Raw genomic sequence first — 15,524 nt, 5'->3', positions numbered from 1 at the left:
AAATTATAACTGTAGGAGCTTTGGGGGGCATAATTAGCATAATTAGTGGAGGTTTGCTTTAATTACACTGCAAGCACAGTGGATAATGGTGTCTGCCATCTTAGAACTGTGCAGGGACCGTCTGAGGGAAAGGCTGTGAGCGCTTGGACCTGCCCCCCCGCACCCCGCCCCACACCTCTGCCCCACTGTCATCGTGGGACCCTAGGAAGCCTGAACAGGAATGGAAAATAGCCAAAGCCGGGGGACCTTCCCTGAAAGGTAGTGACAGCTCATGGAAGTGAGTACGGATGGAAGTGGAGAGGGATCTCGGATTTTCTGGCCCTGCCTCACCCCAGTCCCAATGATGTTTGTGGAAGCTCTGAGCATACTCCTGAATCCAAACGTGCCAGAGCAGATGAAACACCAAAAGCTCCCTCTTCAGTTCCCCAGGCTGTATAAATTGGTTAAAAAATAAAGTCATCAGGCCACCCCAGAATGCTTACGTTATTATCGTCTGCATGCGGTTAATCTCTCCCCCGGCCTCCCCTCTCCTGTGGGGACTCTTCCTTTTCTCCACCCATTCCCAGGGTGTCCCTGGGCCACCCACCTCTGGCATCATCAGGCCAGCCCTACCTGATCCAGTCGGAATTCTGGACGGCCAGCTGACACATGATGAGACGGTGCCGGCTCGACACAAGGCCCTGGGAAGCAACAGAGCAGTTGTTGGGAGGTTCACTCTGCTCCCCACAGACTCCCTAAGACTCCATCCCAAGCCAGCCCATTATAAAAGTGCAGCATTTTTCAGTGCTGACAGAGAATGAAGGTGTGACCCCTCCACATGTCCCCCTGCTACACACAAGCATAGAGTGGCAGGGTGGGTGGGAGGGAAAGAATGGAGGGTGTGTGCAGTATACTCTCCTCCCCCATCAGGGTCAGAGGTGAGCCTCCACTGATGAAGAAGCCAGTGTGTACCCAGCACAGAGAGGAGACGTAACGTGGTGAGTGTTGCCTTGTTTCCCGGGTCCATCTGGCTGGGTCCCTTCCCCAGAGCCCACCAAGTTGTATCTGGGGGAGGGGGTTGAGGTCTGGGAGGGCTTCTAGATTTTCTGGGATGTGTGACAGGGAGGGAGGGGCAGGGAAATGAATTTTAAATCCGACATAGGAGGCACAGGCCTTTTTCTCCTAAAATCCCAGGAAAGATTGCCCAGCCCATAACCAGCCCCCAGTTTGGCATCCGTGCCGAGTCACATGGCATGGATGAGTTCTGACTGGGCCTGGTCGCCGGCAGCTGTTCCTCCCAGCTGCTGCCCAACCCCCATTCGCTCAGGTCTGACTGTGGTCCAGAGATGGGAAGCAGGACACCTGCTAATGGGTGTTTTGCGTTTCCAGGAATCGTAGATGGCAGTGGAGCAGTTTTACATCAGAGGAAGCATCGGGTCAGGAAGGGGGGTTAGGGAGGAGAGGGGCAAAGGAGGAACCCACCTGTTTTCCATAGGAGTCATGGACAGGAGACACAATCCCACCAATGACAATAAACCTTCCAGTTTTGTGTAGATAATCTCTGGCTCTTTCTAATTAAGAGAAGAAAACCTCACATTATTAAAGAGGAAAGGTGTGGATTAGAGGTGATCATTGAAATCAGTACGTTCAGCTCTGTAAGGCTCATTTCCCATCTTTCTTGCCATTTAAATAGAAAGTGCGGACTTTCAAAGCAAACACTGGTGATTCAAGAGGTTATGGAACCAGATTTCAGCCCCCAAAGCAAAAGGATCTAGAAGTCAAGGGGATTAATCCAGGTTTAAAGGTCCAGTGCTGGACTAGCTCAGAGAGATTTAAAACAAGCACCTCACTCAAAGCCAAAGGAGCAACTGATTGGAATTAACCATTATGATCACAAGCGGAAATTATTCCGAAGTGAAGGAGTCATTTTTTAAAAAGAAAAAAGAAGAAGCCTTCTTATGATATGAAATGTGGGCTGACTGCCTCATGGAGTTACTCAGAAGAGGAAAATCACCAAAGTAAACTTAAAGGGCCTTCTACATAATTAGGGAGAATTAACAATCAGACCAGAAAACCAACATTACAGTTGGTTGAGAAAAGTTCGGCCAGAGAAAAGCCTTTTTTTTCTGCTGAAAAAAAGTCATGACGTTGCTTTTTCAAATTTACCAGACAAGCCCAATTTCATTTGCATGAGACAATTTAGCAAACTAAGAAGTGATGAAGATTTTGGTTCTGTCTTTCTTCTAAGGTGGTTCGTTGTACAAATCCAACAGGTCCTGAGCTACCACAGCTGAGGGAAGGTGGTGTGGATTTACTGTGTAGGTGAGGGATTCTGTAAGGGAACAGGGGCTTGGGTAGCAAAACTGGCTGTATAGTTTACAAGCAAGCTTCCAGGATCACCCTGCTTGCTCTCTTAAAAATTTTAATTCTCACCACATTTGCCTCTTTTTTTTCTTTCGATGTGAAATCTCTTAAAGTTTTTTTTAAAAAGTAGTTAATAAACTTTAGTTTTTTAGTACAGTTTTAGATTTACAGAATAATTAAGCAGATAGTACATAGAGTTCTATGTATTCAGTCCCCCCATCTTCCAACCTCCCCCCGCCACACACCCCATTTCCCCTGTTATTACTATCTTGCATTAGTGGGGTATAATTGTTACATTTGATAGGCCCGTATTGACGCATTATTATTAACTATAGGACAAAGTTTACATTGAGATTCACTCTTCGTGTTGTATGGTTCTGCGGGTTTTGACAAATACATAATGATATGTGTCCACATTGGTTTCATAGAGAATAGTTTCTCCACGCTCAAAATCCACTGTGCTCTCTACCTATTCATCTCTCTCCCTCCTTCCAACCGCTGGTAACCACTGATCTTTTTACTATCTCTATAGTTTTGTCTCTCTCAAAATGCCAAATAGTTGGAATCACACACTATGTAGCCTCTTCAGACTGGCTTCTTTCACTTAACAATTCATATTTAAGGTTCCTCCATGTCTTTTCCTGGCCTGATAACTCATTTCTTTTTATTGCTGAATCATAGTCCATTGTCTGGACGTACCACAGTTTGTTTATTCATTCACGAATGGAGGGTCATCTTGGTTGCTTCCAGTTTTCACTGACTATGAATAAAGCTGATATAACATTCATGTGCAGGTTTTTGAGTGGACATAAATTTTCAACTCAGGTAAATATCAAGGAGTGTGATTGCTGGAACATGCAGTAAAAGTATGTTTAATTTTGTAAGAAACTGTCTAACTATCTTCCAAAGTGGGTGTACAATTTTGCATTCCTGCCAGCAGTGAATGAGCGTTCCTGTTGCTCCACATCCTCACCAGCATTCAGTATTGTCAGTTTCTAACATTATAACGTGTGTCATCTTTGCTTTTTAAAAGAGTGATATTGCTTCACTAGTTTCCAAATCTTATTCTGAGGTCAAGAATAAATTGAAGGCCTTGTAGCAAAACCTTTTGGATATCTGAATGAATTCTATAGCCCCTCCTCTCTTCCCTTTGCCCTTTATACCCCAGTCTTCCTTAAGATCATTTCCATATGGGCTTTGGCTGTCACATACCCTCTGCTGCAATAAGCCAGACCTTCCTTCATCTCCCTATCTTAGAAAAAGTGTCCTCTCTTTACTCTCCACTTACCCAAGCTTTTCATTTGAAGCTCAACTCCACCCCTTATCCAGCATGCCTACCCTGGCAACATCCCCCTTTGCTGGACTTACTGACCTACTAGCTCCCTGTGCATCCTGTTCAAGGGATATGATCTGGAAATTGTTTCTGAAAGTTTGTCTTTACTCCTCTTCTGTACTGAATTCTTCAAAGCCAGGGACTTTGCTGTAGAGAAGAGGTCCCAAATGCACAGCTAAAGGAGATGTGCAGTTAACATGCACGTGAGAAGCAAGGAGAGCGTAAGACGATTTACATTCAAACAACCTTGGCTTGTTCTGTTGCCACTTGACACACTGTACAGGCTTAAGAAAAGCAATCCACAAGTAGTTCAGTCTGTCACCCATGCCAAAGACTTCTTGCGCTCTTAAGCACTCAGCACAGTGGCTTGTCTATTGAGTAATGCTTGTTCAACAAATGCTCATACCTAGAAGCTCATGTAGCCACCTTCCCTTAGGGTTTCCTTCCACTGGGCCATGTCTGTCAGGAGAGCCACCCACTCCATTCCTCAGACCACACTCCAGAATTTCCAAGGGAAACAGGTTGCACCAAGCAACCTCATTGCCTTAGAAAATGTTATCCTTTCCCTCTGGCCAAGATGAGGGGGCACTTCCCCTGGCAATGCTCCAAAGCTCTCTGTCTCACAAAGAAGCAATTTTTGAAAGGGATAGCCCCAACCCTACACCCTAAAAAAGGATTCCTGATCTGAAATAGTTAAACACAGAAGAGTCATGATTGTGATCATGCAGTCAAATCAATTCAGTTAACATTTATTGAGCACAAAATACCATGATGGATCCTAGAGGGATAAGAGTGGCTTTATTTATTATTCTCCAAAGGTTCACAATAATGGAGAACCAGAAAGCTCTAATGAGAGGCAAATTGGGTGAATGCTATAGCTGTGGCTTTCAATGTTGTTGTTGTCGGTGGTGGTGTTTTACTACAACCCACAGTAAGAAATACATTTTATATCCTGGCATAATACATACATATGTATGTTTATGTATAATTAACTGAAACACATGTTACAATATTTTCTAGTACATTCTGTCCTAGTAATTACAAATTTAAATAAAAAGCTGGTCATTCCCTAGTCATGCGTGGCAACCTATAGTTTGAACAACTCTGTGAGATACTAGGGCACGTGGGAAAAGGGACAAGAGAGGTAATTTTGTCTTTCCAAGGAGTGAGAGGAGTTCCAGCAAATATTCAGAAATTGCACAGTTTAAAGTATGCTTATCAACTGGTTTAGTCTTAACCACTAGGGTTAGGCTGTAGGGGACCTGGTAGGGGTGGGGTGAGGGTGAGGGAGGGGTACTGTTGGCTAAGCAAGTGGGAATCAAACTTCAAAGGGTCCTGAAAGCCAGGCAAGGAGTGTGACTTTGTGCCACTGTTTGGTCAACATGCATCCTATGGACCACTTGCGTTGGAATTACCAGGGAGAGGCTATTAAAATGCAGATTTTTAGGTCCTCGTCCAGAGTTACTGAGTCGAAATCTCTGGGATTGGGACTTAGTCTACTTTTAAAATTAGTTTCCCCAGGTGATTCTTTTGCTCTCTAAAGTTTGAGAACAATAGACATGCATTGACAATAACCATAAAGATGAAAAGTATAGATAATAGGGAATCATTGAAGGCTATTGAACATGGGGAGTGACATGCTCTGAGCTTGAAGAAAAACTCACAGAGGGGTAGTGAAGATGGTGAAAAATCCTGCCTTAAAGGAGACAATCATTCCTGGCAGGAAGTTTTGGGCCAGGTGATGAGGGATAAAGGAAGAAGATGACCCATCAAAACTTCCCAGAGAATGTTCAGGGACAATGGATTTCCTCCTCTCTCCAGACATTCTGTTTGCTTTGCCTCTGGGGCTTTGCAGTTGGATGTGTCAATGCAATGCCATGTCGTCAATATTTCAGGCCATACCTTTATGCCTGTACCAATAGCGCTAGGTTTTATATTCTGCAAGTCACTTGTTGCCTTTGTATCCTCTAATTTGAATGGAATGTCAGGCAAGTAAGAAACTGGAGGGACTTAATCTTGGAGGAGTCGAGACGGTGGTGTGGGAAGACGCAGAGTTCGTGTCTCCCCACAAGTAGGGTGCCTGCCGGACACTAGTGGGAGACCCCAACACCCAAGGAAGTGGGAAGAACCCCCAAGCAAACCGGTAGGACATGGGGGGACTGAGGGTGGAAGAGAAGTGGAGTCCGGACAGGACCAGCGTCCCTGAGGGGTGGCTGAGATGGGGGAGGGCTTCCCATGCCTGGAGGGACCCTCGGGGGCTTGGATCAGCGGGGAGGGGGCCCAGCATTTCCACTGCACAATCGGCCAGGGAAGTCTGCCTGGCTCTCTCTGGCTGGGTCCTATGCCCTCAGAGGTCCCTTCCAGGCTGGGTTGGTCCTGGGGGCTTAGAGGCTGGGAGAGATCAGGAGAGGCAGGTGGGAGGAACCCTCCAGGACAGGAGGAGCAGGAGAGGAATGGAGGGCATTTGTCCTGCCCACTAGAGCCCAGGAAGCGTGCTGGGCTGCCAGGTGGGGTGCCCCCCGCTCTGAGACCAGAGGTGGGAGGCACGCCTGGGCCCCTTCTGTTCTGTTGAACCTAATCCCTACCCCACCCCACCCCTGCCTTTTCCAGCCCTGTGGCTACTAAGCATAGGCCCCACCCAGTGCCGAAACCTCGCCACTGCTTAGGCCCCGCCCTCCACAGCCAAGGCCTTTTCCACCTTTTTTCTCCTCCTCCTTTTTACTATGGTGGTTCTGTTTTACCTTCTGGTTGTCGTTTCAGCTATACTTTTATTTTTATATTTTTTCTAACATAGTGGTTACTTTCCTAGTCTAATTTTATTTTTTACATTGTTAACCTTTTTATTTTTTTGCTGCCATGCCCAGCTTGCAGGATCTTGGTTCATGAGCCAGGGGTCAGGCTGAAGTTCCTGAGATGGGAGCTCCAAGTCCGAACCACTGGACTAACAGAGAACCTCAGACACCAGGGAATATTGTTCAGAGTGAGGTCTCCTGGAGGTCCTCTTCTCAGCACCAAGACCCAGCTCTACCCAACAGCCTACAAACTACAGTGTTGGAAGCCTCAGGCCAAACAACCAGTAAGACAGCAACACAATCCCACTCATAAAAAAAAGGAAAAAAATGAGATGGCAAAAAAACTATGTCACAGATGAAGGAGCAAGGTAAAAACCTACAAGACCAAATAAATGAAGAGGAAATAGGCAATCTACCTGAAAAAGAATTCAGAGTAATGATAGTAAAGATGATCCAGAAACTCAGAAATACAATGGAGGTACGGATATGGAGGTACTAGAAATGTTTAACATTTCTAAAAGATCTAGAAGAACTGAAGAAAAAACAAACAGAGGTGAACAACACAATAACTGAAATGAAAAATACACTCGAAAGAATCAATAACAGAATAACTGAGGCAGATGAATGAATAAGTGGGTTGGAAGACAAAATGGTGGAAATATCTGCCAAGGAGCGGAATAAAGAAAAAGAATGAAAAGAATTGAAGACAATCTCAGAGACCTCTGGGACAATACTAAATGCACCAAGATTCAAATTATAGGGGTCCCAGAGAAACACGAGAAAAAAAAAGGGACTGAGAAAATATTTGAAGAGATTACAGTGGAAAACTTCCCTAACATGGGAAAGGAAATAGCCACCCAAGTCCAGGAAGCACAGAGAGTCCCATAGAGGATAAACCCTAGGAAAAACACACCAAGACACATATTAATCAAGCTAACAAAAATTAAATGCAAAGAAAAATATTAAAAGCAGCAAGGGAAAAAACAAAAAATAACATACAAAGGAATTCCCATAATGTTATCAGCTAATTTTTCAGTGGAAACTCTGCAGGACAGAAGGGAGTGGCAGGATATACTTAAAGTGATGAAAGAGAAAAACCTACAACCAAGATTACCCAGCAAGGATCTCATTCAGATTCAACGGAGAAGTCAAAAGCTTTTCAGACAAACAAAAGCTAAGAGAATTCAGCACCACCAAACCAGCATTACAACAAATGCTAAAGAAACTTCTCTAGGCAGGAAACACAAGAGAAGACAAAGATCCACAAAAACAAACCCAAAACAATTAAGAAAATGGTAATAGGAACATACATATCAATAATAACCTTGAATGTAAATGGATTAAATGCCTCAACCAAAAGACACAGACTGGCTGAATGGATACAAAAACAAGATGCATATATATGCTGTCTACAAGAGACCCACTTCAGACCTAGGGACACATACAGACTGAAAGTGAGGGGATGGAAAAAGATATTCCATGCAAATGGAAATCAAAAGAAAGCTGGAGTAGCAATACTCATATCAGATAAAATAGACTTTAAAATAAAGATTGCTATAAGAGATAAGGAAGGACACTATATAATGATCAAAGGATCAATCCAAGAAGAAGATATAATAATTATAAATGTTTATGCACCCAACATAGGAGCACCTCAATACAAAAGGCAAAGGCTAACAACCATGAAAGGGGAAATTGACAGTAATACAATGATAGTGGGGGACTTTAACAACTCACTTACAACCAGACAGAAAATAAATACGGAAACGCAAGCTTTAAATGACACAGTAGACCCAATAGATCTAATTGATATTTATAGAACATTCCACCCAAAAGTGGCAGAATACACTTTCTTCTCAAGTGCACATGGAACATTCTCCAGAATAGATCACATCTTGGGTCACAAATCAAGCCTCGGAAAATTTAAGAAAATTGAAATCATATCAAGCATCTTTTCCGACCACAACAGTACGAGACTGGAAATCAACTACAGGAAAAAAACTGTAAAAAACGCAAATACATGGAGGTTAAACAGTGCGCTACTAAATAACCAAGAGATCACTGAAGAAATCAAAGAAGAAATAAAAAAATACATAGAAACAAAGGACAATGAAAACACGATGACCCCAAACCTCTGCAATGCAGCAAAAGCAGTTCTAAGAAAGAGGGAAGTTTATAGCAATTCAATCTCACCTCAAGAAACAAGAAAAACCTCAAACAATTTAACCATACACCTAAAGCAACTAGAGAAAGAAGAACAAAGAAAACCCAAAGTCAGTAGAAGGAAAGAAATCATAAAGATCAGAGCGGAAATAAATGAAATAGAAACGAAGAAAACAATAGCAAAGATCAATAAAACTAAAAGCTGGTTCTTTGAGAAGATAAACAAAATTGATAAATCCTTAGCCAGAATCATCAAGAAAAAATGGGAGAGGACGCACATCCAATAATTAGAAATGAAAAAGGAGAAATCACAACTGACACCACAGAAATACAAAGGATTATAAGAGAGTACTACAAACAACTATATGCCAATAAAATGGACAACCACGAAGAAATGGACAAATTCTTGGAAATGTACAATTTTCCAAGACTGAACCAGGAATAATTAGAAAATGTAAACAGACCTATCATAAATAATGAAATTGAAACCATAATTTAAAATCTTCCAACAAACAAAAGTTCAGGACCAGATGGCTTCACAGGTGAATTCTATCAAACATTTAGAGAAGAGCTAACACTGATCCTTCTCAAACTCTTCCAAAAAACTGCAGAGGGAGGAACACTCCCAAATTCATTCTACGAAGCCACCATCACCCTGATACCAAAACCAGAAAAAGATATCACAAAAAAAGAAAACTATAGACCAATATGACTGATGAACATAGATGCAAAATCCTGAACAAAATACTAGCAAACAGAATCCAACAGCATATTAAAAGGATCATACACCATGATCAAGAGGGATTTATCCCAGGGATACATGGATTCTTCAATATACACAAATCAATCAATGTGATACACCATATTAACAAACTGATGAATAAAAACCATATGATTATGTCAATAGATGCAGAGAAAGCTTTTGACAAAATTCAACACCCATTTATGATAAAAACTCTCCAGAAAATGGGCACAGAAGGAACCTACCTCAACATAAAAAGGCCACATATGACAAACCCACAGCAAGCATCATACTCAATGGTGAAAACCTGAAAACATTTCCACTAAGATCAGGAACAAGACAAGGATGTCCACTCTCGCTACTCTTATTCAATATGGTATTGGAAGTCCTAGCCACAGCAATCAGAGAAGAAAAAGAAATAAAACGAATACAAATTGGAAAAGAAGGAGTAAAACTGTCACTGTTTGCAGATGACATGATACTATGCATAGAAAATCCTAAAGATGCCACCAGAAAACTACTAGAACTAATCAATGAATTTGGTAAGGTTGTAGGATACAAAATTAATGCACAGAAATCTCTGGCATTCCTATACACTAACAATGAAAAATCAGAAAGAGAAATTAAGGAAACAATCCCATTTACCATTGCAACAAAAAGAATAAAATACCTAGGAATGAATCTACCTAAGGAGGCAAAAGACTTGTACTCAGAAAACTATAAAACACTAATGGAAGAAATCAAAGATGACATAAACAGATGGAGAAATATACCATGTTCTTGGATTGGAAGAATCAATATTGAGAAAATGACTATATTACCCAAGGCAATCTACAGATTCAATGCAATCCCTATCAAATTACCAGTGGCATTCTTCACAGAATTAGAACAAAAAATTTTACAATTCGTATGGAAACACAGAAGACCCCGAATAGCCAAAGCAATCTTGAGAAAGAAAAACGGAGCTGGAGGAATCAGGACCCCTGACTTCAAACTACACTACAAAGCTACAGTAATCAAGACAGTATGGTACTGTCACAAAAACATAAATATAGATCAATGATACAGGATGGAAAGCCCAGAGATAAATCCATACACATATGATCACCTAATTTATGACAAAGGAGGCAAGACTATACAATGGAGAAAAGACAGCCTCTTCAATGAGTCGTGCTGGGAAAACTGGAGAGCTACATATAAAGGAATGAAATTAGAACACTATATAACACCATACACAAAGATAAACTCCAAATGGATTAAAGACCTAAATGTAAGACCGGACAGTATAAGGCTCTTAGAGGAAAACATGAAAAGCACACTTTGACATAAACCATAGCAAGATCTTTTTTGACCCACCTTCTAGAGTAATGGAAATAAAAACAAAAATAAACAAATGGGACCTAATTAAACTTCAAAGCTTTTGCACAGCAAAGGAAACCATAAACAAGATGAAAAGACAATGGGAGAAAGTATTTGCAAATGAAACAGTGGACAAAGGATTAATCTCCAAAATATACAAACAGCTCATGGAGCTCAATATCAAAAAAACCAAACAATTCAATTAAAAAATGGGTGGAAGACCTAAATAGACATATCACCAAAGAAGACATACAGGTGGCCAAGAGGCACATGAAAACATGCTCAGCATCACTAATTATTAGAGAAATGGAAATCAAAACTGCAATGAGGTATCACCTCATGCCGGTCAGAATGGCCATTATCAAAAAAGCTAGAAACAATAAATGCTGGAAAGGGTGTGGAGAAAAAGGAACCCTCCTGCACTGTTGATGGGAATGTAAATTGATACAACCACTATGGAGAACAGTATTGAGGTTCTTTAAAATCTAAAAAGAGAACTATTGTATGACCCAGCAATCCCACTACTGAGCATATACCCTGAGAAAACCATAATTCAAAAAGAGACATGTACCACAACGTTCATTGCAGCACTATTTACAATATCCAGGACGTGGAACCAGTCTAAATGTCCATCGACAGATGAATGGATAAAGAAGATGTGGCACCTATATACAATGGAATATTACTCAGCCATAAAAAGAAACGAAATTGAGTTATTTGTAGTGAGGTGGATGGACCTAGAGTCTGTCATACAGAGTGAAGTAAGTCAGAAAGAGAAAAACAAATACCATATGCTAACACATATATATGGAATCCTAAAAAAAAAAAATGGTACTGATGAACCTAGTGGCAGGGCAGGAATAAAGACGCAGACGTAGAGAATGGACTTGAGGACACGGCGTGGGGGAGGGGGAAGCTGGGGCGAAGTGAGAGAGTGGCATGGACCTATATACAGTGCCAAATGTAAAATAGATAGCTAGTGGGAAGCAGCAGCATAGCACAGGGAGATCAGCTCGGTGTTTTGTGATGACCTAGAGATGTGGGATAGGTAGGGAGGGAGGGAGGCTGAAGAGGGAGGGGATATGGGGACATATGTATGCATATGGCTGATTCACTTTGTTGTACAACAGAAACTAACACAGTATTGTGAAGCAATTATACTCCAATAAAGATCTATTAAAAAAAAAAGAAAGAAACTGGAACCCAGCTAAACATAAGTGGCCAAGGAGCACATACAATTACTCTTTCTTTGTTTCCCATAGAGATTCTAAATGCTTGAAAAGTCTAGTGATATCTAACTCAGGAACTGTGGTACTGTGGAAACAACACTGAACTTGGGATCATAAGACTTCTGGATCTTGGGTAAGTCACTTAATTTCTCTGAGCGTTAAGTTACCATATCTGTTAAATGCCTTCTTTCCAAGGTTGTTATGAGGATCAAGTCAAATTCTGAATATAAAAATGCATAATGCCCATGTGGTTTTACTGGAGAATTTCACCAAACATTTAAAGAAGAATTAAAACCAATGCCACAGAAGGATCTAATGTAAAACATGGTGACTATAATTGATTGATAAGTAAAATGATTCTAACACCCAATTCCAATGTGTGTGCGTGTGTGTGTGTGCATGTGTGTGTGTGTTTCCCATACCACCAGGCAATTCTTGGACACCAGTGGGGTGTCCTACAATTCAACCCAATTCTGACTCATCTACCTGGAGAGAGCTTTGGATCCCACAGATTAAGGGCTCAGTCTTACAAGACTGCCTCCTCCCCTTCGGATGACAAATTCCAAGCTCATGTTGTTACTGTGCTTCTGACTGACCACGCGGTTACAAACTGGAGTTTCCCATGACCCACTCCTTGGACTTCATATGCCAGTCACAAGTCCAGGTTGTTACCTGTATTTCTGACCAACTGGCTATAAATCAGAGGCTCCCACGACCACCTCGTTTATCTGATTAATTTACTAGAGCAACTCACAGAACTCAGGAAACCGGTTTACTTACCAGATTATCAATTTATTACAAAGGGTATTAAAGGATACATACAAATCAACAGCCAGAAGAAGAGATACATATGGTGGGGTCCAGAACAAAGGAGTCTCTGTACTCGTGGAGTTTGGGGTCTCATGGAATTTGGGGCATGGCACAGTGGTATGTGGAAGCATTCTGGTTCCCCAACCTAGAAGGTCTTCAAACCCCTTGCTTTTTGAGTTTTTAATGGAGGCTTCCTTATTTAGGCATGAATGATTAAATCTTTGGCTATTGGTGACTGATTCAACCTATATCCCCACCTCTTCCCCAGAAATCAGATGGTGGTGCTGAAAGTTCCTACCTTCTTCTCTTAGTTGCTTTCCAAAAGTCACCTCATTAACATTAGCCTAGTTGTGGTGGAAAGGAACTGAAGCAAGAGACCAAGTATTATAACAAAAGATGCCTCCATTGTTCTTATTGCTCAGGAAATTCCAAGGGTTTTGGGAGCTGTGAGCCAGAAACTGTGCACAAAGACCAAATATACATGAGAAACATATATGTGAACATCTGAATGACCACATCTATATTTCTTATAAATCACAGTATTGCAATAACACTGTATTATCTAATTTAAATTTGCTAAGAGAGTACAACTTAAATGTTCTCACCAAAAAAATGTAAATATGTGAGGTGACGGATGTGTTAATTAACTACATGAGAGGAATCCTTTGACAATGTATACTTAAATTAACACGATGTACATTTATCTTAAAATTGTATATGTCAATTATACCTTAATAAAACTGAAACTTAAGAAAAATTCTAGAGTCTCTTCTAAAAAATAGAAAAGAAGGGGACCCTTTCCAATTCATTTTATGAAGCCACTATTGCTCTGACATCAAAACCAGGCAGAGTACAAAACATGCAAAAATCATTAGCAAAGTATTAGCAAATAGAATCTGGCTATATATAGAAAGAATTATACACCATGACCAAGTGGCATGTAATCCAGTGATGGAAGGCTGTTTCAATATTTGAAAAATCATTCAGTGTAATTCATCACATTAACAGGCTAAAGAAGAAAAATCACATGATTATATCAATTGATGCAGAAAAAACAGTTGACAAAATTCAACATTCATTCATGATAAAAACTCAGAGAAGTAGGAATGGAAGGGAACTTCTTCAACATGATAAAGAACATCCATGAAAACCTACAGCAAACATCATACTTAATGACGAAAGACTGAATGCTTTCTCCCTGAGATCAGGAACAAGGCAAGGACAGCTGCTCTTACCACTGCTATTCAACATGGTACTGGAAGTTCTAGCTAGCTCAGCAAAGCAAGAAAAAGAAATCAAAGACAAAGAGATCAAAAAGAAAAAAAAAAAAAAAACAAAAAACCTATCTCTGTTGCATATGGCATGAAAGTTTACTTAGAAATCCCACGAAATCTACAAGGAAACTCCAAGAACTAATAAGTGAGTTCAGTAAGATCATAAGATATAAGATCAACATAAGAAAATCAATTGTATTTCTATATGCTAGCGAAAAAACACATGGAAACTGAAATTTAAAATACAGGATGGGGGCTTCCCTGGTGGCGCAGTGGTTGAGAATCTGCCTGCCAATGCAGGGGACATGGGTTCGAGCCCTGGTCTGGGAAGATCCCACATGCCGCAGAGCAACTAAGCCCGTGCGCCAGAGCTACTGAGCCTGCGCGTCTGGAGCCTGTGCTCTGCAACAAGAGAGGCCGCGATAGTGAGAGGCCCGCGTACCGCGATGAAGAGTGGCCCCCGCTCGCCGATGAAGAGTGGCCCCCGCTCGCCGCAACTAGAGAAAGCCCTCGCACAGAAACGAAAACCCAACACAGCCAGAAATAAATAAATAAATTTATTAAAAATAAAAAATAAAAAAAATAAAATAAAATACAGGATGACTTATAACCTTTCAAAAAATAAAATACTTAGGAATAAATATAATAAAACTTATACAGAACTTATATGCTAAAAACTACAAAATGCTGATGAAAGAATCAAAGAAGATCTAACAAAATGTTGAGACATACTGTGTTTATGGATTAAAAGACTCAACATAGCAAAGATATTAATTCTTCCCAAATTAATATATAAATTTAATGCACTTCCTATCAAAATCTCAGCAAAATTTCTTTTTTGCATAAATGAAGACAAAATAATTCTAAAATTTATATGGAAAGGTAAAGGAGCTGAAATAGTTAATACCGTTTTTTAAAAAAGAGGAATAAAGTGAGAAAATTGATCCGTCTAAATTTTAAACCTTATTATACAACTATAGTAATCAAGAGTGTGAGGTATTGGCAGAGAGGTAGACACATAGATCAATAAACTAGAACAGAGAGTCCAGAAACAGCCCCATACAAGGATGGCCAACTGAATTTTGACAAAGGTGCAAAAACAATACAATGGAGGAAGGGTAGTCTTTTCAATAAATGGTGCTGGAGCAACTGGACAGCCATAGACCAAAAACAAAATAAAAACAAAAACACTCTATACAAAAGTTAATTCAAAATGAATCATAGATTTAAATTATGTAAAACTATAAAACTTTTAGATGAAAACATGCAAGAAAATCTTTGGGTCCAGGGCTTGGTGAAGACTCTTAAGACATGACACCAAAAACAAGATGTATAAAAGAAAAAAAAAGCAATAAATTGGACTTTAATAAACAACTTTTTTTTTCTACAAAAGACCCTATTAAGAGGATTAAAAAAACAATTTATAAGCTGGGAGAAAATATTTGCAATCCACATGTCTTAGGATTCATATTTAGAGCA

At 40.5% G+C, this 15,524-nt stretch overlaps 1 protein-coding gene across 1 annotated transcript in view; it reads right to left on the bottom strand.

Annotated features, from left to right (window-relative positions):
• Positions 1-15,524, bottom strand: part of NMNAT2 (nicotinamide nucleotide adenylyltransferase 2) — a 195,319-nt gene that overhangs the window by 40,106 nt on the left and 139,689 nt on the right. Inside the window, exons 4-5 of the mRNA XM_019952298.3 lie at positions 1,462-1,550; positions 613-680 (exon numbers count right to left, since the gene is read on the bottom strand). Of these exons, the coding sequence (XP_019807857.1) occupies positions 613-680; positions 1,462-1,550 (157 nt within the window). The remainder of the gene's footprint in view (positions 1-612; positions 681-1,461; positions 1,551-15,524) is intronic.

Source organism: Tursiops truncatus, chromosome 1, assembly GCF_011762595.2.
Source record: "Tursiops truncatus isolate mTurTru1 chromosome 1, mTurTru1.mat.Y, whole genome shotgun sequence".
In the NCBI taxonomy this organism is placed as follows: Eukaryota; Metazoa; Chordata; class Mammalia; order Artiodactyla; family Delphinidae; genus Tursiops; species Tursiops truncatus.
Note: the sequence above shows the minus strand (reverse complement) of the source record. Positions and strands in the feature narration are given on the sequence as shown.